The 19,578-nt window shown below is 43.3% G+C and overlaps 1 protein-coding gene across 6 annotated transcripts in view; it reads left to right on the forward strand.

The window, feature by feature from the left end:
- The window catches only part of UBN2 (ubinuclein 2), a 125,411-nt gene that overhangs the window by 12,415 nt on the left and 93,418 nt on the right, over positions 1-19,578 (forward strand). For all 6 annotated transcript variants that reach the window (XR_012905657.1, XM_075935246.1, XM_025187092.2 and 3 more), the window contains exons 3-5: positions 1,109-1,210; positions 13,569-13,706; positions 15,088-15,200. Coding sequence is in view for 5 of the 6 variants with exons in the window: in XM_075935246.1 (XP_075791361.1) it covers positions 1,109-1,210; positions 13,569-13,706; positions 15,088-15,200 (353 nt within the window). In the remaining variant the exon portion in view is untranslated. The remainder of the gene's footprint in view (positions 1-1,108; positions 1,211-13,568; positions 13,707-15,087; positions 15,201-19,578) is intronic.

Here is a 19,578-nt window from a genome sequence, read left to right on the forward strand (position 1 = left end):
CTCTGTAAACATTAATGTTTATATCATTACAAACTGATTTATCTGACTTCTCTGGAACTTTTCCCATTAAAAGGCAAGTTTCCTTAGTAGGATAAGAAACATTCATTCTAAGATATCAATATATTTTATGGAGATAGTTGAGTTTTAGACACAATAGTTTAGACTTGTTATGGCAGATGAGCTTGCTAATGAGGAGAGATGACATAGGTATATAAAATAGCTGGTATAGAAAACAGCAGTTGAATACTATTGTTTACCTTATCCAGTAGTAAAAGAACAACATGGCAATTACTGAACTTGAGAGATTTTTATACGGTGTATATAATTATGAAATGCATTCCCTTAATAATGTCCTGAAACATTCTGGAGAGACAGTTTCTCCATATTTAAAGGTGCAACTGAATTCCTATCATAAGGTCAGGTTTTACCTTCTATTATCCTTGTAACTAAAATTAACTTGAAGTAGAACTCTTTTCTGAAAACTAGAATTTGTTTTGGTTTGTAGAGATTTAAAAGCTAATAGAAAATTAACTAGTTAATATTTGTGTTGGTATATGTTGAGACTGGAGTTAAACTTTGAGTGTTTATATTGTCAGCCACTGAAGTATCCAGATTGGAGGGTCCCAAACTGTGGCGTATGCCCCTCTAGTGGGCACGGAGGAATGTTAAGGGTGGGTGTGATGGGGCTTGGGACTGTCCTCACCAGGGTGGGGACAGCGGTAGGGAGTGTTATCCAGCCCAACTCTGCCTCCGTCCCATCCTGGCCCTGAACTGAAGCTTGGCCCCTTGACAGTGTTGGGATAGATTCCACTACTGGTAAGTAGGTGTGACTAAAAGTTTAGGAATCACTTATCTGTACTCACTGCCAACTAATTATTTTTGCATAATTTAAAATACATTTATTGGATGTCAATGACTTTTAGTCTCTCTCGTGACTAGTTCAGTGTGGTCCCAGGTGTCCAAGATGTGAAGAACATTGGTCTCTGAAATTGAGCCATCCTGCTAGGATTCCTGTTCCTATTTCAGTCTTCATTTGATACGAGAACTATGTGATTCCTAGACTGGCTTACCACAGTGTGTGTGTGTGTGTTTTTTTTTTTTTCCCCAGGGTGGAAAGTCTCACAAACATCGAAAAGATCGTTTGCAAGATCTGATTGATATAGGTTATGGCTATGATGAAACAGACCCTTTCATCGATAACTCTGAAGCTGTGAGTAAATCTCATTTAAGCATCAATAAGTAGGGCTCTACCAAATGTACACTCCATTTTGGTAAATTCCACGGTCATACGATTTAAAAAATGGTAAATTGCATGTATTTAAATCTGAAATTGCATGATGTAGTTGTAGGGGTCCTGAGCCAAAAAAGCTGTATGAAGGTTGAAGGGTTGTTGTATGGGGGTTGTGGTATTGCTGTCTTTACTTCTGCATGGCTGCTGGCAGCTGCATTGCATTCAGAGCTGGACAGCTAAAGAAGTGGCTTCTGGCCAGGAAGAATCTCTGAAATAGGGATGTTAAATACCAGTTAATTAGCTGATCAAGTAGTCAATGCAATTTCCTTCGACTACTTTAGTAGTCAATAAGGAGAAGTGTTCGCTACCGCCACTGTAGTGCTGCATCTTAAATGTAGTAAGAGCCACTTGTAGTAAGGTCTCTTATTATATGTAAAGTGCAAAGCCACAGCAGAGTTAGTCCCGGCTTGTGCCACTCCCAGGAACTGAGTAGTCCCAGTTTGTGCCGGCCGTAGGAGTGCTACGGCTTTGCCTTGCCTTGCCTGCCCCTGTCCCCTGCACTGTGGAGATGGTGCTAGGTGGAGCCGGCTATTAAGCCGGTTCCCCCCCAGCACCAGCTCCTGCTCTCCTCCACCCCTTGCTGCATCTGCGGGGTGGGAGGTAGGAGTGAGTAGTCAATCAACTAGTCGCTTACATCACTACTCTGAAGGCCAAATTAGTTCCAGCTGCAGTACAGAAGTAAGGGCAACATGGACATAGTATTGCTATCCTTACTTCTACACTACTGTTGACAGGGTGCTGCCATCAGAACTGGCCAAATGGCCAGTATTACAGCCATTGCTCTCCAGTTGCCCACCTCTGAAGGTGGTGCAGAAGCAAGAGGGGCAATACTGTGAGCCTCCTAAAATGGCCTTGTGACTTCCCCCATCCCACCCCTGCAACTCCCTTCTCGATCAGCACCTCCAGTTTGAGAAATGCTGGACTCCGCCATGAAATCTGCATAGTATAGGGTAAAAGCACTCAAAGGCCAGATTTCATGGGAAGATGACCGATTTCGTGGTCTTGTGACATGTTTGGCATGGCTGTAAATTTGGTAGGGCCCTATCAACAAGACATGAGAGAGTACTTATTACTAAGGAGGGTGAGGAGAATGTACTTTTTACACTCTTCTGTGTGCGTGGTACGAATTGAAAAGACAAATGACTTCAGGCACCCAAGAAATTATCATTTCCTCAAATGATAAAAGGTACACTGCATATTAATTCTTTACCTTGTTACTATCTCATAAGTGATTAAAACCAGATATTTTAAAAATCAAATTGGCTTATTTATGCAGTAATTCTCTTTATTATACTTCATTCACCTTTGTCAGTTAAATTAAGTCCCAGGTAGTGGCAATATGCTAGTATGATTGGGTTTCCAGCACTTCAAAGGAATGTTTAGGTTCTCCTCCTCCAAAAAGAATCACTTTGTTTTCACTAACTTAAAACATTTTGTTGTTGAAATAAATACACAAGGACTACTGGCGATTAAGTTGGTATGGTTTTACAGCTCATTTAATGAAGTAAATAGAAGCACTACCTAGGTCCAAGTAAACTCTTAGATAGAAATTAGGGTTAAGGCCCAGTTTACACCTAAAATTTAGGTCAGCATACCTATGTTGCCTAGTGGAGGTGAAAAATTCACTCTTGGAAGATGTTGTTAAGCCAACCTAAGCCCAGGTATAGATACTAAGTTGGCAGAAGAATTCCATTAACCTAGCTACTGCCTTTTGAGAGGGTGGATTTGCTACAGTGACAGAAAAAAAACTTTGTTACTATACCAAGTGTCTATGATGCATTGCTGCTACAGCACTTGTAGAGCAGATATATTATTGTAAGAGGGTATTTAAAGAGAAGTTAGTGAGACACAAAAAACAAATAGCAGGAAAGTCTTTAAATAGATCAGAAGAAGTAAACTTCTGAGGAGATCCCAATAAAACATTTACCTCTCAATGCATGAGTGGGGAATCCACCACAAAGGCTATTAGTCATCTCACAGCATGGCTTACTTCCTGACTGCTGACTTCTCCAGTCTCAATCTGGAATTGTTTCCAAGTACTTTGGACTCCTTCAGTAATGAAGCTGGAGGGTCCCACAACTTGACTTCAAGATTCTGGTCCTCTTCCCTTTTCTCAGATCCAGACAGTATGCACCAAGTTCATGCCTAAGGGAGACCCTTACGATAGCTGCTTAAAGTGTTTGGGTGAGGGCCACTTAGCAGATGCCTGTAAGATCTGTGCAGGTCGTTCAAGCCGTGCACGAAGAGGGAGTGAGACTTGCACTTGAAGTTTCTCCTCATGGAGGCGGCTGTACAACCGGCACTGACTGGCCACTCCATGGTGCGCAGTGCGCTGGCGTCGACACAGGACATCCCATCCCATGCGCAGACTTCGGTACTGAGGGCTCAGCACTGTTCTCACTCCCCGGCACCAAGGAAACTGAAGGCTTCGTGGGGTAGGTCTCTGAGCTGGAAGTCCAGGTCGGGCCTTCACTGTCACTATGTGTCGCTGGTGCATACGTCTCCAAGTTGGTCGGCACTTGTTAGGTATGCAGTGGGACCGTCCCCTGTGGGACCAGTACCACTTGCCTCTACGTCGTTGCCAGACTCGCCACAGGCTGCCAGGCCTCACCCAGCATTCTGCTGGACTCAATCTGCCTCGGTGCTGGGACCTCGCCCAGAACCGGTCTTAGCTGCGTCGGTGCCATATTACTCAGGTCTTGTGGCACCGTCAATGGCACCGTCAGCAGTACCCGCACCGGGCCCCTTTCCCGGGGTGCAGGTACAGTCATTGGCACTGCTGCAAGTTTCAGCACTGATTCTAGTACTGGCATCGGCCCCGTAGGCCATGTCAGTACCACCATTGCCAGCGACGCCGATCCTTTCTAGGGTGGCCACCACGGCTCCGACGCCTTCAGTTCTACCCACCATGGCGCCCACGGCAGCACCGATAGGGGCGCCACCTCTGGGGCAGTTGGACTATGCAGTTCCGCGCCCGCAACCAGCACCGACCTCAGCACCACAGTCCATGTGCACTGTGTCAGTACCACAGTCGGGCCCAAAACCTGACTTTTCGGTACCGGTACGACCTCACTGCACGCACGCAGGCAAGCCAGAATCCATGGCCAGGTTCGCCCCCCCGATGGTGACGGGGTACTCGTCATTGGCGCCACCCTGGCCCGAGTTTGATTACTCTTCAGATTTGGACATGGGCTCTTTTAGATCGGGGTCCTCGATGGCTTCGTCTCAGCATAGATCCCATTCCCGGCACTGGCGTGATCGTTTGCACGTGCAACAGACTTGGCTGCCAAGTGCCCCCAGTGGACATGCTGTGCGCGGAGCCTATAACGCTCCCGCCGGTTCGGGATCTCCTGACCCAACCTTAGGACGGGGGGGGGGGGCGGTCATAGTTCACCTGAATCTCAGCTCTCTCCACCTGACAGCCTGGTTTATCCGTGGCTGATGCAACCAGAAAGGGAATGCTCCCAGGAGGTGCAGATGGTGCTCCTAGGTAGCAGGAAGCCATCCACCAGACGGTCCTACGCAGCCAAGTGGTGGCGGTTCTTGTCTTGGGCTTCCAAAAGGGGGGGTGCACCCATCCTGTGCACCTGTCCCATCCATTCTGGACTACCTTTTCGAACTCCGGTCCAGTGGTCTCTCTACCTCTTCTATCAAAGTCCATGTGGCCTCACTCTCCACCTTCCTGCCGAACCTACATGGAGTCTCTCTGTTCTCTGACCCTGTGGTCAAAGAGTTCCTTAAGGGTTTGGATAAGTTGTACCCCTCTGTTAGACCCTCCTCTCTCCGCTTGGGACCTTAACCTCGTGTTATCTAGACTTGTCACCCCCCCCCCCCTTTGAGCCACTGCACGTGTGCTCTTTGAAGCACCTCTCTATGAAGGTTGCGTTCATTATAGCCATTACGTCAGCTCGCAGGGTCTCCAAGCTGAGGGTGCTAACTGTAAACCCACCCTTCCTAGTGTTCTCGGAGAATAATGTGAGGCTTCATCCTCACCTGGCTTTTCTCCCCAAGGTGGTGTCACCGTTCCATCTGTCCCAAGAAATTTACCTCCCGGTTTTCTTTCCAAAGCCCCATGCCTCCCCTAGGAAGCAAGTGCTCCACTCCCTAGATGCTTGGAGGGCGTTATGCTTTTATGTCGATAGAACGAAACCCTTTTGTAAGTCCATGCAACTGTTCGTTGCTTTCGCGGACAGAATGAAAGGGCTTCCTATCTCGACCCAGAGGTTGTCCACTTTTTAAAAGGTCCCTTTTTATTTCTCACTGCTTCTTTTACATGGTGGTTAAGCCACGGTGGCTCTTTTTTAGTTCTCTTACTGTGTTTTTTTTAATTTGGAGTATGCATTTAAATTGGTCCTCTATTATGGTGCCTTTGAAAAGTGTCCATGCAGCTTGCAGGGATTTTACTTTAGTCACTGTACCTTTTAACTTCTCTTTAACTAACCTCCTTGTTTTTGCATAGTTCCCCTTTCTGAAATTAAATGCCACAGTGTTGGGCTACTGAGGTGTTCTTCCCACCTCAGGAATGTTAAATGTTGTTATATTATGGTCATTATTTCCCAGTGGTCCTGTTATAGTTACCCCTTGGGCCAGATCCTGCGCTCCACTCAGGACTGAATTGAGATGGCCTCTCCTCTTGTGGGTTCCTGTACCAGCTGCTCCAAGAAGCAGTCATTTAACGTATCGAGAAATTTTGTGTCTGCATTTCGCCCTGAGGTGACATGTACTCAGTCAATATGGGGATAATTTAAATCCCCTACAATTATTGAGTTTTTTTTATTTTGATAGCCTATCTAATCTCCCTTAGCATTTCATAATCACTATTACTGTCCTGGTCAGGTGGTCCATAATATATCCCTACTATTCTATTCTATTCTTAGAGCATGGAATTACTATCCATAGAGATTCTATAGAACATGTGGATTCATTTAAGATTTTTATTTCATTTGATTCTATACTTTCTTTCATATATAGTGCCACTCCTCCCCTCCCCCTGCACTACCTGTTCTGTCCTTCCGATATATTTTGTACCCCAGTATGACTGTGTCCCATTGATCGTGCTCACTCCACCAGGTTTCTGTGATGCCTATTATATCAATATGGGTATGTCTACACTACTACCCTAGTTCGAACTAGGGTGGTTAATGTAATCATACGAACTTGCAAATGAAGCCCGGGATTTGAATTTCCCGGGCTTCCTTTGCATGTTGCCGGGCGCTGCCATTTTTAAATGTCCGCTAGTGCGGACTCCGTGCCTGCGGCTACACGTGGCACGAACTGGATAGGCTTCCTATTCCGAACTATCTAGTTCGTGCTGCGTGTAGCCGTGGGCACGGAGTCCGCACTAGTGGACATTTAAAAATGGCGGCGCCCGGCAACATGCAAATGAAGCCCGGGAAATTCATATCCCGGGCTTCATTTGCAAGTTCGTTTGACTACATTAACCACCCTAGTTCGAACTAGGGTGGTAGTGTAGACATACCCTATCTTTCTTTAACATGGGGTACTCTAGTTCACCCACCTTATTATTTAGATTTCTAGCATTTGTGTACAAGTGCTTTAAAAACTTGTCACTGTTAATTTGTCTTCCCTTTTCTGATGTCAGATTCTTTTATATGAATGTTTCTCATCCGATCTGGCCCATACTTTATCCTCTTCTGTCCTCTCCTCCTGACTAAAACCTAGAGAATCTCTATCAATAGACTATCCCCTAAGGCTGCATCTAGGCTGGCATGATTTTGCACAAAAGCAGACGCTTTTGCGCAAAATCTTGCCGCCTGACTACTCTGGCCGCAAATATTTGCGCAAGAACACTGACTTTGTAATGTGCAAAATCAGTGGTTCTTGCGCAAATACTCTGATGCTCCCACTCAAGGAAAAGCCCTCTTGCACAAGTATTCTTGCGCAAGAGGGCCAGTGTAGACAGCAACGTTAATTTCTTGCGCAAGAAAGCCCGATAGCTCCGATGGCCATTTTAGCCTTCTTGTGCAAGAGAGCATCTACACTGGTATGGATGCTTTTGCGCAAAGGCACATGCCAGTATAGACGCTCTCTTGCGCAAATACTTTTAACGGAAAAACTTTTCCGTTAAGTATTTGCGCAAAATCATGCCAGTATAGACACAGCCCAAGTGAAGTCTCTGTCCGATCTACTACACCAGGGGTGTCCAAACTTTTTTCAAAGAGGGCCAGATTTGATGAAGTGAACATGCGTGAGGGCCGACCATTTTGCCTGACATTCTTTGAACCATTAAAATTAAATGCAAATTAACTATTTTATGCAAAGTTTATTGCAAACGGCATACTTTTCATTTTGTCACATGGATGACAAATCTAAACAAGTGTTAAATCACTCTGCCTTTCATATCTGAAGGCCAGATGAAAAAAAAATCCAGGAAGCTGAAATATATGTCAGGAACATTGTAAAGTACATTACATATTATCAACTTTTAAGTTAAAAAAATATGAACAGGAACATAACACCAACTATACATGTTGTCCAAATATATTTATAACTGATTTAGACCAACTGACATTAACTGAGATTTTACAATGTATTCATCTCAATTGAAAAAAAAAACTTGCCTACACTAATGTGAAGGGTGAAACTGAGATCTGGACTGCAGCACATAGGCTAGGTCTGGTTCAAAGGCAGTGGTTTTGATGTGCAAAATGTCACGCAGGTGAGAGTCACTTAGTCTTGTCCTCACGCGGTTCTTGTTAAAGTTCATAGCAGAGAATGTCTTCTCACACATATATGTTGAGCCAAACAAGCTCAGCATTTTCTTAGCCAATGTTCGAATCTCTTGAAACCGGCTCTTATCCAGTTGGCGGTAAAAGTTCACAAGAGAGAGCTGTTGGTGACGACTGCGTAACTCGCTGTCACAATGCAGCACAATGAGCTCGAGCTGCAGCTGATCTGGAGCATCATCGGGGTCAACAGAGAATGGAGAGGAGAAAAGGCTGATCTCCTTTTCAATAGCTGCAAAATCCTGAAAGCGCCGTTTAAACTCCCCAGCCAGAGATGCAATGTCTGCTGCATACCTGCTCGTTTGCGCACTGATATTGTCCTGTGGAAAACTGTTTATTTCCTGCAACGCTGAAAAATGTATGGTATTGGGCTGTGTTTGTGACAACTGCCTTATGAAAAGTTGCAGCTTTGTCCCAAAGGCTTTGAGGTGTGAATAAAGCTGGTTCACCGCTGCATCTTTCCCCTGAAGACTCGTGTTCAGTACATTCAGATGCTTTGTTATGTCAACTAGAAACCCCAAATCAGCCAGCCAAATAGGATCAGATAGTTCTCGCATTGGTTGTCCCTTTGTTTCCAAGAATTCTCCGATTTCCTTTCTGAGAGAGTAGAAACGCTGCAGTGCAGACCCCCGACTGAGCCATCTTACATCGTTGTGATATAAAACATCTTCGTATTCAGCCTGGATGTCCAGTAGAAACTGTTTAAACTGGCGGTGGCACAGGGCTTTAGAGCGAATAAAATTAATAGTCTTTAGCACCGGTTTCATAACATGATCATATTTGAGATGTTTAGCACGGAGAACTTGTTGATGAATGATACAATGGAGTTTAATAGCTTTGCCTCCTTCTTCGATCACCTTGTTACAGATTAGGGTTGATAATCCACTTTGTTCGCCAACCATGGCAGGTGCCCCATCAGTAATAATCCCAGTAACTTTGTTCCAAGGCAGTTTCATGTCATCTATGGCGGAACTAACAGAAACAAATAAATCTTTTCCTCTTGTTTGGTCCGTAAGGCTCTGGAGGTCAAATAGCTCTTCAGTCACATTCATTTCATCGTCCACCCCTCTCATAAAAATCAGCAACTGAGCTGTGCCAGATAGGTCCGTGCTTTCATCACAGGCTATTGAAAAGAAGTCAAAATCCACTCTTTTGGATGTCAACTGTCTCTTAATATCTGTTGAAATCTCTTCAATTCTCCGTGCTACAGTGTTACGAGCCAGGCAAATGTTGGCAAACTCTTGCTTCTTCTCGGGACAGATATTCTCAACCATTTTCATAACGCATTCTTTGATACAGTCACCCTCAGCAAAAGATTTGCAATTTTTAGCAATTAACGTTGCCACCTCATAGCTCGCCCTTGTGGCATTTTCATTTGACTCACGGGCTCTTATGAAAAATTTCTGTTGTGACATTAAAACAGCTTCAAGTTGCTTCAACTTTTCACTGCGGTCGTGCCCTGTAAGCTTGTCGTATGTGCTATGTCTCGACTGGTAGTGTCTCTTGCCATTAAATTCCTTATAAACAGCCACAGTCTCTTGGCATATCAGACAAACACAGTGATTCTGTATTTCAGTGAAGAAATATTCCACTTTCCACCTGTCCTGGAAGCGGCGGCCCTCACTGTCAACTTTCCTTCTCTTATTTACAGTCGCCATTTTTTTAAATTGACCAGAAGGGGAAGGGATCATGTGAGCGCAGTGCCAGAGGTTTAATACACTGCACTAATACACTGCCCAACAAGAATTCTCTTGCCTTTGTGGCGAAGTGTCTAATGATGAGCTCCGGCGTGTTCGCAGCTCCACGTGCCTGAGCCCGCCAGGAAGCTGACAGTGCGCAGGGCCAATCACAGATACTGAGATTGAGCAGCTGCGGAGTCCGTCCCTGCACTCTCAGCCCCAAGGTAGAGGGCCTGCAGGGTCGGAGGCGGGCGGAGAGCGCAGGGCACGCTGGCCTCACGGCGGCCCAGGGGCAGGGCGAACCCGTAGCCAAGCGGGGGAGCGGGGCTGCGGACGTGCCCTACATGGCAGACTTTAGGACCGCAGCGGCCGCCATGGACGGTGGCGGCGCGGCCGGAAGTGGCGCCAGTTCAGAGGAGCGCTGGGGAGCCAGGAGAGGGGGAGGAAGCGGGGGGCTGTCCCCGCACTCTCAGCCCCAAAGCGGAGTGCAGGGGCAGGGTCTGGGACCACGGCGGCGGCCCAAAGCGGCGCGCTGCGCGCGCCAGTTAAAAGAAGCACCGGAAAGCCGGGAGAAGCGGGGGGCCGTATTAAATCCGACCGCGGGCCGGACTTTGGACATGCTTGTACTATACCAATCAGCTTTCCCCCATCTCTTAGTTTAAAAAATGCTCTGCAACCTTTTTAATGTGAAGTGCCAGCAGTCTGGATCCACTTTGGTTTAGGTGGAGTCCATCCTTCCTGTATAGGCATCCAATATCCCAAGTTTCCCCAGTTCCTTATAAAGCTAAACCCCTCCTCCCTACACCATTGTCTCATCCATGCATTGAGACTCTGAAGCTCTGCTTGCCTACCTGGCCTTGTGTGTGGAACTGGAAGCATTTCTTGAGAATGCCACCATAGAGGTGCTGGATTTCAGTCTCTTTCTAGCAGCCTAAATTTGGCCTCCAGGAGGTCTCTCCTACCCTTCCCTATGTCATTGGTACCTACATGAGCCATGACCACTGGCTCCTCCCAGCACTACACAAGTCTATCTAGATGCCTCGAGAGATCCACAATCTTCGCACCAGGCAGGCAAGTCACCATACGGTTCTCCCGGGCACCACAAACCCAGCTATCTATGTTTCTAATGATCAAATCTCCCATTACTGACACCGCCATTTCCTAATGACTGGAGTTCCCTCCCCCAGAGAGGTAACCTGAGTGTAAGCGGATACCCCAATATCATCTGGAGGAAGGGTCCCAGCTATGGGAAGGTTTCCCTCTGCTCCTGTTGACTGCTCTCCTTCCCTGAGCCTTTCATCCTCTTTAACAGCGCAGGGACTGCCTGACCAGAGGTGGGACAATTCTGTAGTGTCCTGGGAAGCCTCATCAACGTACCTGTCTCCCTTAGCTCCTTCATTTCAGCCACCCTGGCCTCCTAAGCCTGCATGCGGTCTCTGAGGGCCAGGAGCTCCTTGTGCTGAATGCACACACATGCCACCCACCCGCCGGGCAGGTGATCATACATGCTACACTGAGCGCAATAAACAGAATAGCTCTCACTCTGCTGCTGGGCTTCTGCCTGCATTCTCTTCTACAGCAACCTAGGTTATTGATATGGTTTTTATTTAAATCAGAAAGTTTTGAATATAGTTTAGTTTAAAAGTTTTAAAGAATGGCGAGTATACCTCACCTTTTCAACTCCCAACTGGGGTGGCAAGGAGCGTAGCCCCAGTGGGGTGGGGCAGAGCTGACAGCCAGGGCTGGAAGCAGCGGGATTGGCAAGTTGTGGGAAGTGCAACCCCAGTCAGTGCTGGAGTCAACAGGGCCAGCACCTGGGTGCGCAGCGTGGCCTGGCACTGTGGGAGGTGCCGCTGGGGCTTGAGGCAGCAGGGCGGCCCCTGGCCGGGGCTGGTGCAGTCTGGGGGAGGAGAGGCTTGGATGAAGTAGAGGAGGCAGTACAGGGTGCAGCCCCAGCTGGGAGCCTTGACCTCCCCTTGTCCGGCAAATCCTGTGGTTCAGGACCAGTCAGGTCCCCGGGGTGCCGGAAAAAGGAGGTTTGATCTGTAGTAAAATAAACAACCACTTGATTTGCTATTTCTATAAAGTGTAATTTGATTCCCTTTATAGAAGAGAGAGGGCCTAGTTGATTCAGGTACCAATATAATTACTTTGGAGGCCTAGAATCAGCAGGGTACTTGAGCAAGTGTCTTAACTTCAAGAACATGAGCAATCCCATTGCCTTTAGTGGGACACCTGATGGTATTTAAAGATAACTGTATGTTTAAGTACCTGCTGAACTGAAGTCTTTGTTGCTGTCAGAGCCAGGTAGCTTAACATTGTGTCAAATACTAACTTCCGAAATAAACATCTGTATTTAAAAAAAATTGCATAGACATGCTTGACTTTACAAAGAGAAATGTCTGGAATACACCATAAACCTTGGTTTAAAAAAATTCTGAAGCACCAGAGGCCCTGGACCAAGTAATCTTAAAGCATGTGGTACAGAAGAGTATGTTAAATCAATATGGAAAACAACACTTTTCACAATTCATGGAAATCTAAATATTAGACTTTTTTTTTTTTTTTTTTTTTGGTAACTTGCCAGATTCATGAGTCCTTCTGAAAAGAGTAAGCATTACATGTATGTGACTGCTCTGCATGTGAAACTTGTGGAAGCAGAAAATAGCAATTCATCTATTAAGACAGCTCTCCCTTCCATAAAATGAAACATGAGAGCTAGAAGTTTGTCATCTTTATCATTGCTTATTCAGTTGCTAAATACAACTTCTATGTTAGAGATCTTGCAAGTGCATGAAAAGCAGTGAGGAAAACTTATGACTGTGACTAGGGTTGCCAGGTATCGGGTTTTGAACTGGACAGTCCATTATTTGAGCTTTCTGTTCGGGTATGACCTGGGTATCTTGGACAATTCAGTGAAACAAATCCCAAATTGAGCAGAGGTTCAAAAAATCAAACAAAATATTAAAAATATAATATTACAAATATTAAAATCCTTACATAAAGTATAAATATGAAAACCTATACATAAATTCATGGGCCCCTTTACTTGCAAAATTTTTTCAGTCTGGTCACCTTATCTCAAAAATATATAGCAGAAACAAATCTAGGAACAGATGATGATGATAATTAAAAAGATAAGGACCATTTAGGAGAGAAATTGAGAGCATCATGTTACACAAAAAATGAATGATGTAGAGAATTTAAATTAGGCATTTGTTCTTACAATAGACAAATAAGAGTGAATGAATTCTGTGAAATTTGAAATGCAACACGTTAAAATTTGATAAAGGATTTTTTAAAAACTTATAATAAATCTATAGAGTCTGTGGTTAACAAATATGAGTGAGGTCAAGATCTTAGCATTTTAAAAAAATCTAGATATATTAAATCTATATACTGTAGGTTAAGTTACCCTGTAACTGATGGAGGTGGGAAGAAATATTCTTTGACCTTTGAGAGGACATTTCATATTGTCTGCTACATGGTTTCGTGTACAGTTGTTTGAAGCTGCTAGTAGTAGACACCGGCACAGACAGAATATTGACTTAGATGTTTAAAGTATGACATCTGACTGGTAGTGTGTTTAGATATGCCACTGACCACTCCATTGGTACTATGTTACCTTCTCCCAAATACTGTTTCGAATGTAGTGGTTGATACTGTGACACTAGCATTCCAAGACCTGGCAACTTTTCAGCAGCATAGATATTTTTATGATTTGATATCTGTCAAGTTATGTAATATGTTTGTATTTAATACCTCCTATTCAGAGACTAGATAGATGAATGTTTTCTGTTAATAAGGTGGTAGATATTGGTTAATTGCCTGACTCTTCTATTTCTTGCCCAGTATGATGAATTGGTTCCTGCATCTCTGACAACCAAATATGGAGGATTTTACATAAACACGGGAACATTGCAATTTCGCCAAGCATCTGATTCAGAAAATGAAGACTTTGCAGAGGACAAAAAACATAGGCCACCTAAAGTGAGTGATCTTCGTTTCTTTTCCCCCGGAGTTTATGGCTGATTCAAAATCAGGAAAGGGTTCATAAGATGGCTACAAGAAAATGAGAAGACTGAGAGCTTGTTGATGAATAGATAAAGGGTGAGGTCAGTGTCCTTGTCTTGGTACTTGTTTATAAGGGAATGGGAAGTCACAAGGTTTCCTTACATAAATAACCTCTGACTTCTGCAAGCTATGCAGTATTCCAAAGCTGCTAAGTTCTTTAAAGCAAACAAATAAATTGGACCCATACACTTTAAAAAAAACTTCTTGAGGTCTGCTCATATTATTTCTGTAAAAACAACATTGCCGTAAAAGAAAATTCAGTATGAATTCTTTGAGAGAACATTTACAATTTCACAAAATATTGTAAGATTTAAATTAGGGATGTAAAATCCCATTTAATCAGTTATATTAATGTTTAAATATATAATATTATGTTAATAGATATTAACATAATGTTTAACTGGTTAACTAATTAAACTGGGATGAGCAGCGGAGGCCACGCCAGCCTGCGGTGTGCTACTGTGGCCAGGCCAGTTCTGATGTACGTGGGGGTTGCTCTGGCGAGGCTGGAATGCTCCTGCCGGCAGTGTGATGGTCCGGGCCCACCATGTGTGCCCCTTGCCCACTGGGACCCACCAGACTGGACCAGACCCTGCCTGCAGCAGGCAGAAAGCTGCTCCATTCCTTACCAGTTAATCATAACCAGTAACCATAACCTGGTAAGAGTGGTGCTTACTGGTTAACCATTCATATCACGAATTTAAATTGTTCCTACTGTCCAAAGTAGCCTTAGAAACACATTCCTAAAATATTTCTCTAAATATGTTACTCAGTATAGTTCTATTCTGAAAAGTGGCGGCTTTTTATTAAAATTTACACTTCCTCTGGCAGGTTACAACTCATTCTAGCATCTGTTTACACCACCCATTTGATGGAGCCAGTGAAATTCCAGGATGTAGTTATACATTCAATTATGTATATTTTTAATTTTTAAAAATGTTTAGTTAGCTATGAGTGGCAATACTTAATACTGTCAGGTACCTCCTTGTGCTATATAAACACATTCAAAAGCAGGAACCTGTTAGGAAAACTTAGTCTAAGAATACTTATATCTGTTTTGTCATCTGAAGTGGTGAAAAATAAAAAAGAACACACATAAGAAGATGTGTGATTGGAGCTTGGAGCTGTTGGTAAGTTAAACAGGTGAAGGAGTGCCCTTCTTTGCTGCTTTTTTTTTTTTTTTTTTTTTTTTTTTTAAACCAGTTGCCTAACAGTGATAATGTCAACTCTGAATTGTCAGACATGAGGAGGCTGAAGCACTTTGTAGAGCAGAGGTAACGCCTTTTTGGTTCTTTAGGAAACGAAACTAAAAGGAGGAGAGGATCGTGGAATTAAGAAGCGCAAGCGGAAAGAGGATGGGACAGAGAAGGAGAAAAAGCCTCGGAAAATGAAAGTTCCTAAGCAGCTGGGGTAGGTCAATTTGTCAGGTTTTTTTTTTAAAGGAGAGGGCACATCACTACAGCAAGAGAAGCAAGAGCTTAATGTCCCTTGACCCCCCCCCCCCACACACACACACACCATCGCTGTCAAGTTCATTTGCCAGTCTTGACTTTGTTTTTGATGAAAATAGTTAAATGTAAATAAGCTTGGCAGAATTTTTTTTTTTTTAATTTTGAGTGATATTGATTTTAAGCATTTAAAATTTTTTTAATTAAATTTTCACAGATGTGGAAAATTATGGAGGAAGTCAAATACTTATTTAATTACACAGTGAGATTTTTTTTAAAAAAAGCTTTATAACCATTAGAAAAAAAATACATCACACGTCAAACTATACAAAGTAAATATTCTTAAGCTTTCTTTTACTTCTAGATAGAAATTTTTTGTGGGTTTGTGTATGAAGACAGTTTGCTATGTTTGCTGACACTTACCGATTAAAAATCTAATCCTTCCAAGTCTAAATGTAAAGTTGTAAAATGTAATTATCTAAAGAACAATGAAGGTGTTAGAAGTGGAATCAGTCTGTTGTACTTAAATGGATATCTACTGCAGTTTTAGGACTATGGCAGTTGTTTGTAACTGGGTATTAGTGATACACCCTTTATATCAGTACTTCTCAACTTTGGAAGCTGAGGGCCGCAATTATACTAACAGCACATGCCAAGGGCCGCAACTTAAGTGTGGTTGCATATACATGCAAATGTATATGCAAATAGCTTATTTCACACGGATGGGCACGAATACAAAGATTAAGGCAAGACTATACAACACGCAAGTCCCATTTAAGTCAGTTATGCTGATATTAATAAAATGCAATATTTCCACGATTTCCACCCATATGACAGCACTTCTGAGCAATGACAGTCCAGGAATTTAATTTCCAAAAACCATATCAACAAAAGACCATTATATTGACTACGTTTTTGTTTTGGCTTCACAACAGTCCAGGTATTTAACTATTAAAACACATATGAACCCAAACAACACTGTAAACCCAAACTGCACTGCAGGCCACAAACAAACAGGCCATGGGCTGCATGTGGCACATGGGCCACGTGTTGAGTAGCTCTGCTTTGTACAAGACTGTCATTCACTGTCTGGAAACTTCCTGGATTTAGCATAATAATAGAGTGTTTATCATACTTCCCAATTTATAACTCCTTTTTCAAGGGCTTAAAGTAATGTGACCATTAATTTTTTAAAAAATGTTCTGAAATGCAGCTTTACACACAGTGTCTCTACTCAGTTAATCAAGTTTGATTTATAAATTTTAATTTTACCTTTCCTGTTTAAAAAAAATCATGTGTGGAGAAAGTTAATTGCCTAATGCTGGAAGAAATGCGCCCCCTTTTTTATTTTTTTGAAAAACCCTAACAGCCCGCCCCCGCCCTCCTCCCCTGCCAAATAGCAGCAAAACTTGTTGAGCAAGGAAAAAAGGAACTGAACAGGGCAGCAAAACTTGATGGGGGAGAGGCTGGGTCGCCTCGCGCCCCCACCCCCTTGAATTTCTTCATGCCCCCCAGTTTGGGAACCCAGGACCTAGAGCCAGCTTAAAAGCCAGCTTCTGGTGTACACCAGCTTCCAAGGAGCCAACTGCCGTCCCGCGCTGCTGCCTCTGTATCATAGGCAGCAGCGCTTGGCAGCAGGCAGGAGCCCAGTACGTGTTGGGAGCCAGCTGCGCTGTTGACTTTGTATGAGAGTCTGCAGCACAAGGCAGCAGCTGACTTCCCAGGAGTGGAGCTGGGAGCAGCACACTGGTTGTCGGCCCCACTCCTAGGGAGTCAGGATGTAACAATTACTGTTTTTTAACATCCCTACTGCATTTATACTTTACCCTGCAGTACTTTCAAATCAGATGATTGTGTATATGACACACAAAGTGAAAACATGCAAACTTGTGTGTCACTGAACAGACTGAAGCCTCCATCCTGCCCAGAATGTGTGCATGTTCTTAACTCTCTACACTGTGAATAGTCCAATTGATTTCCATGGCACTACTCAGCAGTCAGTGCATAAAGTTAAGCATGAACGTTATTCTTTGTTGGTTGGAAGCTTCAGTTTTTAATTTTTGGCCTTATTATTCTGCTTCACTTGTGACGATTTAGATAGCTTTCATTGCCTTTATGGTACAAAGTAGTGGCATTAATCAGAGGTGTTTCTTAAATGAGTTTTAACATAAGCTTCCCTTTTTTAAAACATTCTTTTTAAAAACCTATGTATAACTACCAAGCTTCCAAAGTAATTCAAAATTTTGAACATAGTTGTGTAACTTTTCTGCTTACTAAAAAGCCCACTTTTTCACATTCTTGGATACAAATTTGTGATTAAATTATTGTAAAAATATGGAAGTTCATTAAAATATTCCTGGCTCTTCAAAAAGCGCACACATTTTAAGCAGGTCAGGAAATATAAAATAGAAAAGTTAGGTTCCATACAGTGTCCCCTTGTACATTATTCTTTAAGATTATCTTAACAAGATCTTGAATTATATTTCATAAACTTTCTCACAGTGCAGGTTTTAAACCTCTCTAGTCTGGCACATTCGAGATTAGGGATGTAAGCGACTAGTCAAGTAGTTGACTACCCAATAAGTCTAGGCTTTTCAGGTATTTGAGTTGACTACTCATTTCCCCCCCCCCCCCCTTACTGCCTCTATATCAGAGGCAGCAAGGGAGGTGGGAAGCAGGAGTGCTAGGGGGAGCTGGATTAAAAGCCAGTTCCCCCCAGCACCATCTCCACAATGTGGAGGGTGGGGGACAGGGTAGGCTGGTGCAGTGGTCCTAGTCCCAGCTCATGCCAGGTCTGGGATCTATCCCTGCTGAGGCTCTGCAGTTTAAATGTAGTACAGAGTCCCTTCCCTTATTGACTAATTGTGTAGTAAATACAAATAGTATTGCCTACATGGTTAGCGAATTACCTGCTTCTTAACATTCTTACTTAGGATCTGACCAGTGCCGAACCAGAGAATTTGCCAGACCATAGGAGGTCAGTATTGTATAGCAGCATTACCAACGCTGTCACTGCTTACTAGGCTCTTGGAAGACATTTAGGGGTAAATTAGAGCTAAATAATAGCACAAAAAACTGAGAGAGTCAGAACTGGTGGCTGTAAACAAATTTTATGAGATCATGGGAAACTTGGCCGCACCCATGATAAGTGGACATCTGGCTAACTCAAATAATTTTGAACCATGGATGTTGCCGGATCAGAGAGGTTCAACCTGTGTAATTTACCAGTCTTAGCTACATGAGTGGCATCTTAACTTCTGAATACTAGTCTGTGTGACAGTTTGTGAAAGTCATCAGTATACTTGAAGCACAATGGAAAAAAACAAGGGTTTCTATATAACACCACTTCAATTGACAGTGTACCTTCAATACAAAAATCTTTCTCTTTGCTGATAATGTAGCCATGTGTCATGCACTACGTATTACATAACATAATTTTCCTACAAACATTGCTTCAAAAATAGTACAGATGATATTGTGAATGAATGGGATGTGTGTGTGTGTGTGTGTGTGTGTGTGTGTGTGTTTATATGGGTCATAACTGCCAAATGAAGTCAATTTTTCACTGCTCAAAGGTAGTTTCCATAGATTGTATCTTTGCCAAATTTCAGCTCTGTAACTTCCGCTGTTTGGGTGCTAGAACGGTGTGGGGAGAGGGAGAAAACATGTCCTTTTTGCTGTGGAGTTTATTTTTCCCATGCTCCTACTCAAATGGTTAAACTATTGTTGTTCGGACTTTCCATATTTACCTTCAGATAGAGAACAGGCCTGGAAAACTTTCAGCCTAAAGATGTAAGATTCTGATAGTTATGACTGACTAAAGTCATTGTTAAGGTTGACCAATAGTTGACCAATAGTTTCCAACCTAAGTGCAACTGGCACTAATGCTCTGTCTATATCGGATATGGGGGTTAGAGATGAAGTTAGATCTGAAGGTGCGACTGAACGTCTACTGAGTGAAATAATCTGCTACTGAAAAAATAACGTTTCATAATCTTGTCTACTTTTTGTTTGACATTGAAGGCATTATGCAAACCAGAAAAAGCCAATGCTTTCGATGTATATCCTTATTGCGATTCTTCTGCTAACGTTGCAGTCTGTTGGTTCTGACTACGAATGTTAAATTTAGTTTATTCAATTAATCGTCTAGTCGATGGATGGTCCCTGCTATCCCTTGTCCCCTGCGGAGACAGTGCTGATAGAGGCAGCAAGGAGGAGGAGCGACTAGTTACTTGATAATTGACTAGTCGCTTACATCCCTAGTTCTGATATTTAATATGTTGCCGTACCTAGTAAACGAAAAATAGCAGGTTAGCTATCCATAGCAACAAAAAAAAACT

Source organism: Pelodiscus sinensis, chromosome 1 (genome assembly GCF_049634645.1).
Source record: "Pelodiscus sinensis isolate JC-2024 chromosome 1, ASM4963464v1, whole genome shotgun sequence".
Lineage (NCBI taxonomy): Eukaryota > Metazoa > Chordata > Testudines > Trionychidae > Pelodiscus > Pelodiscus sinensis.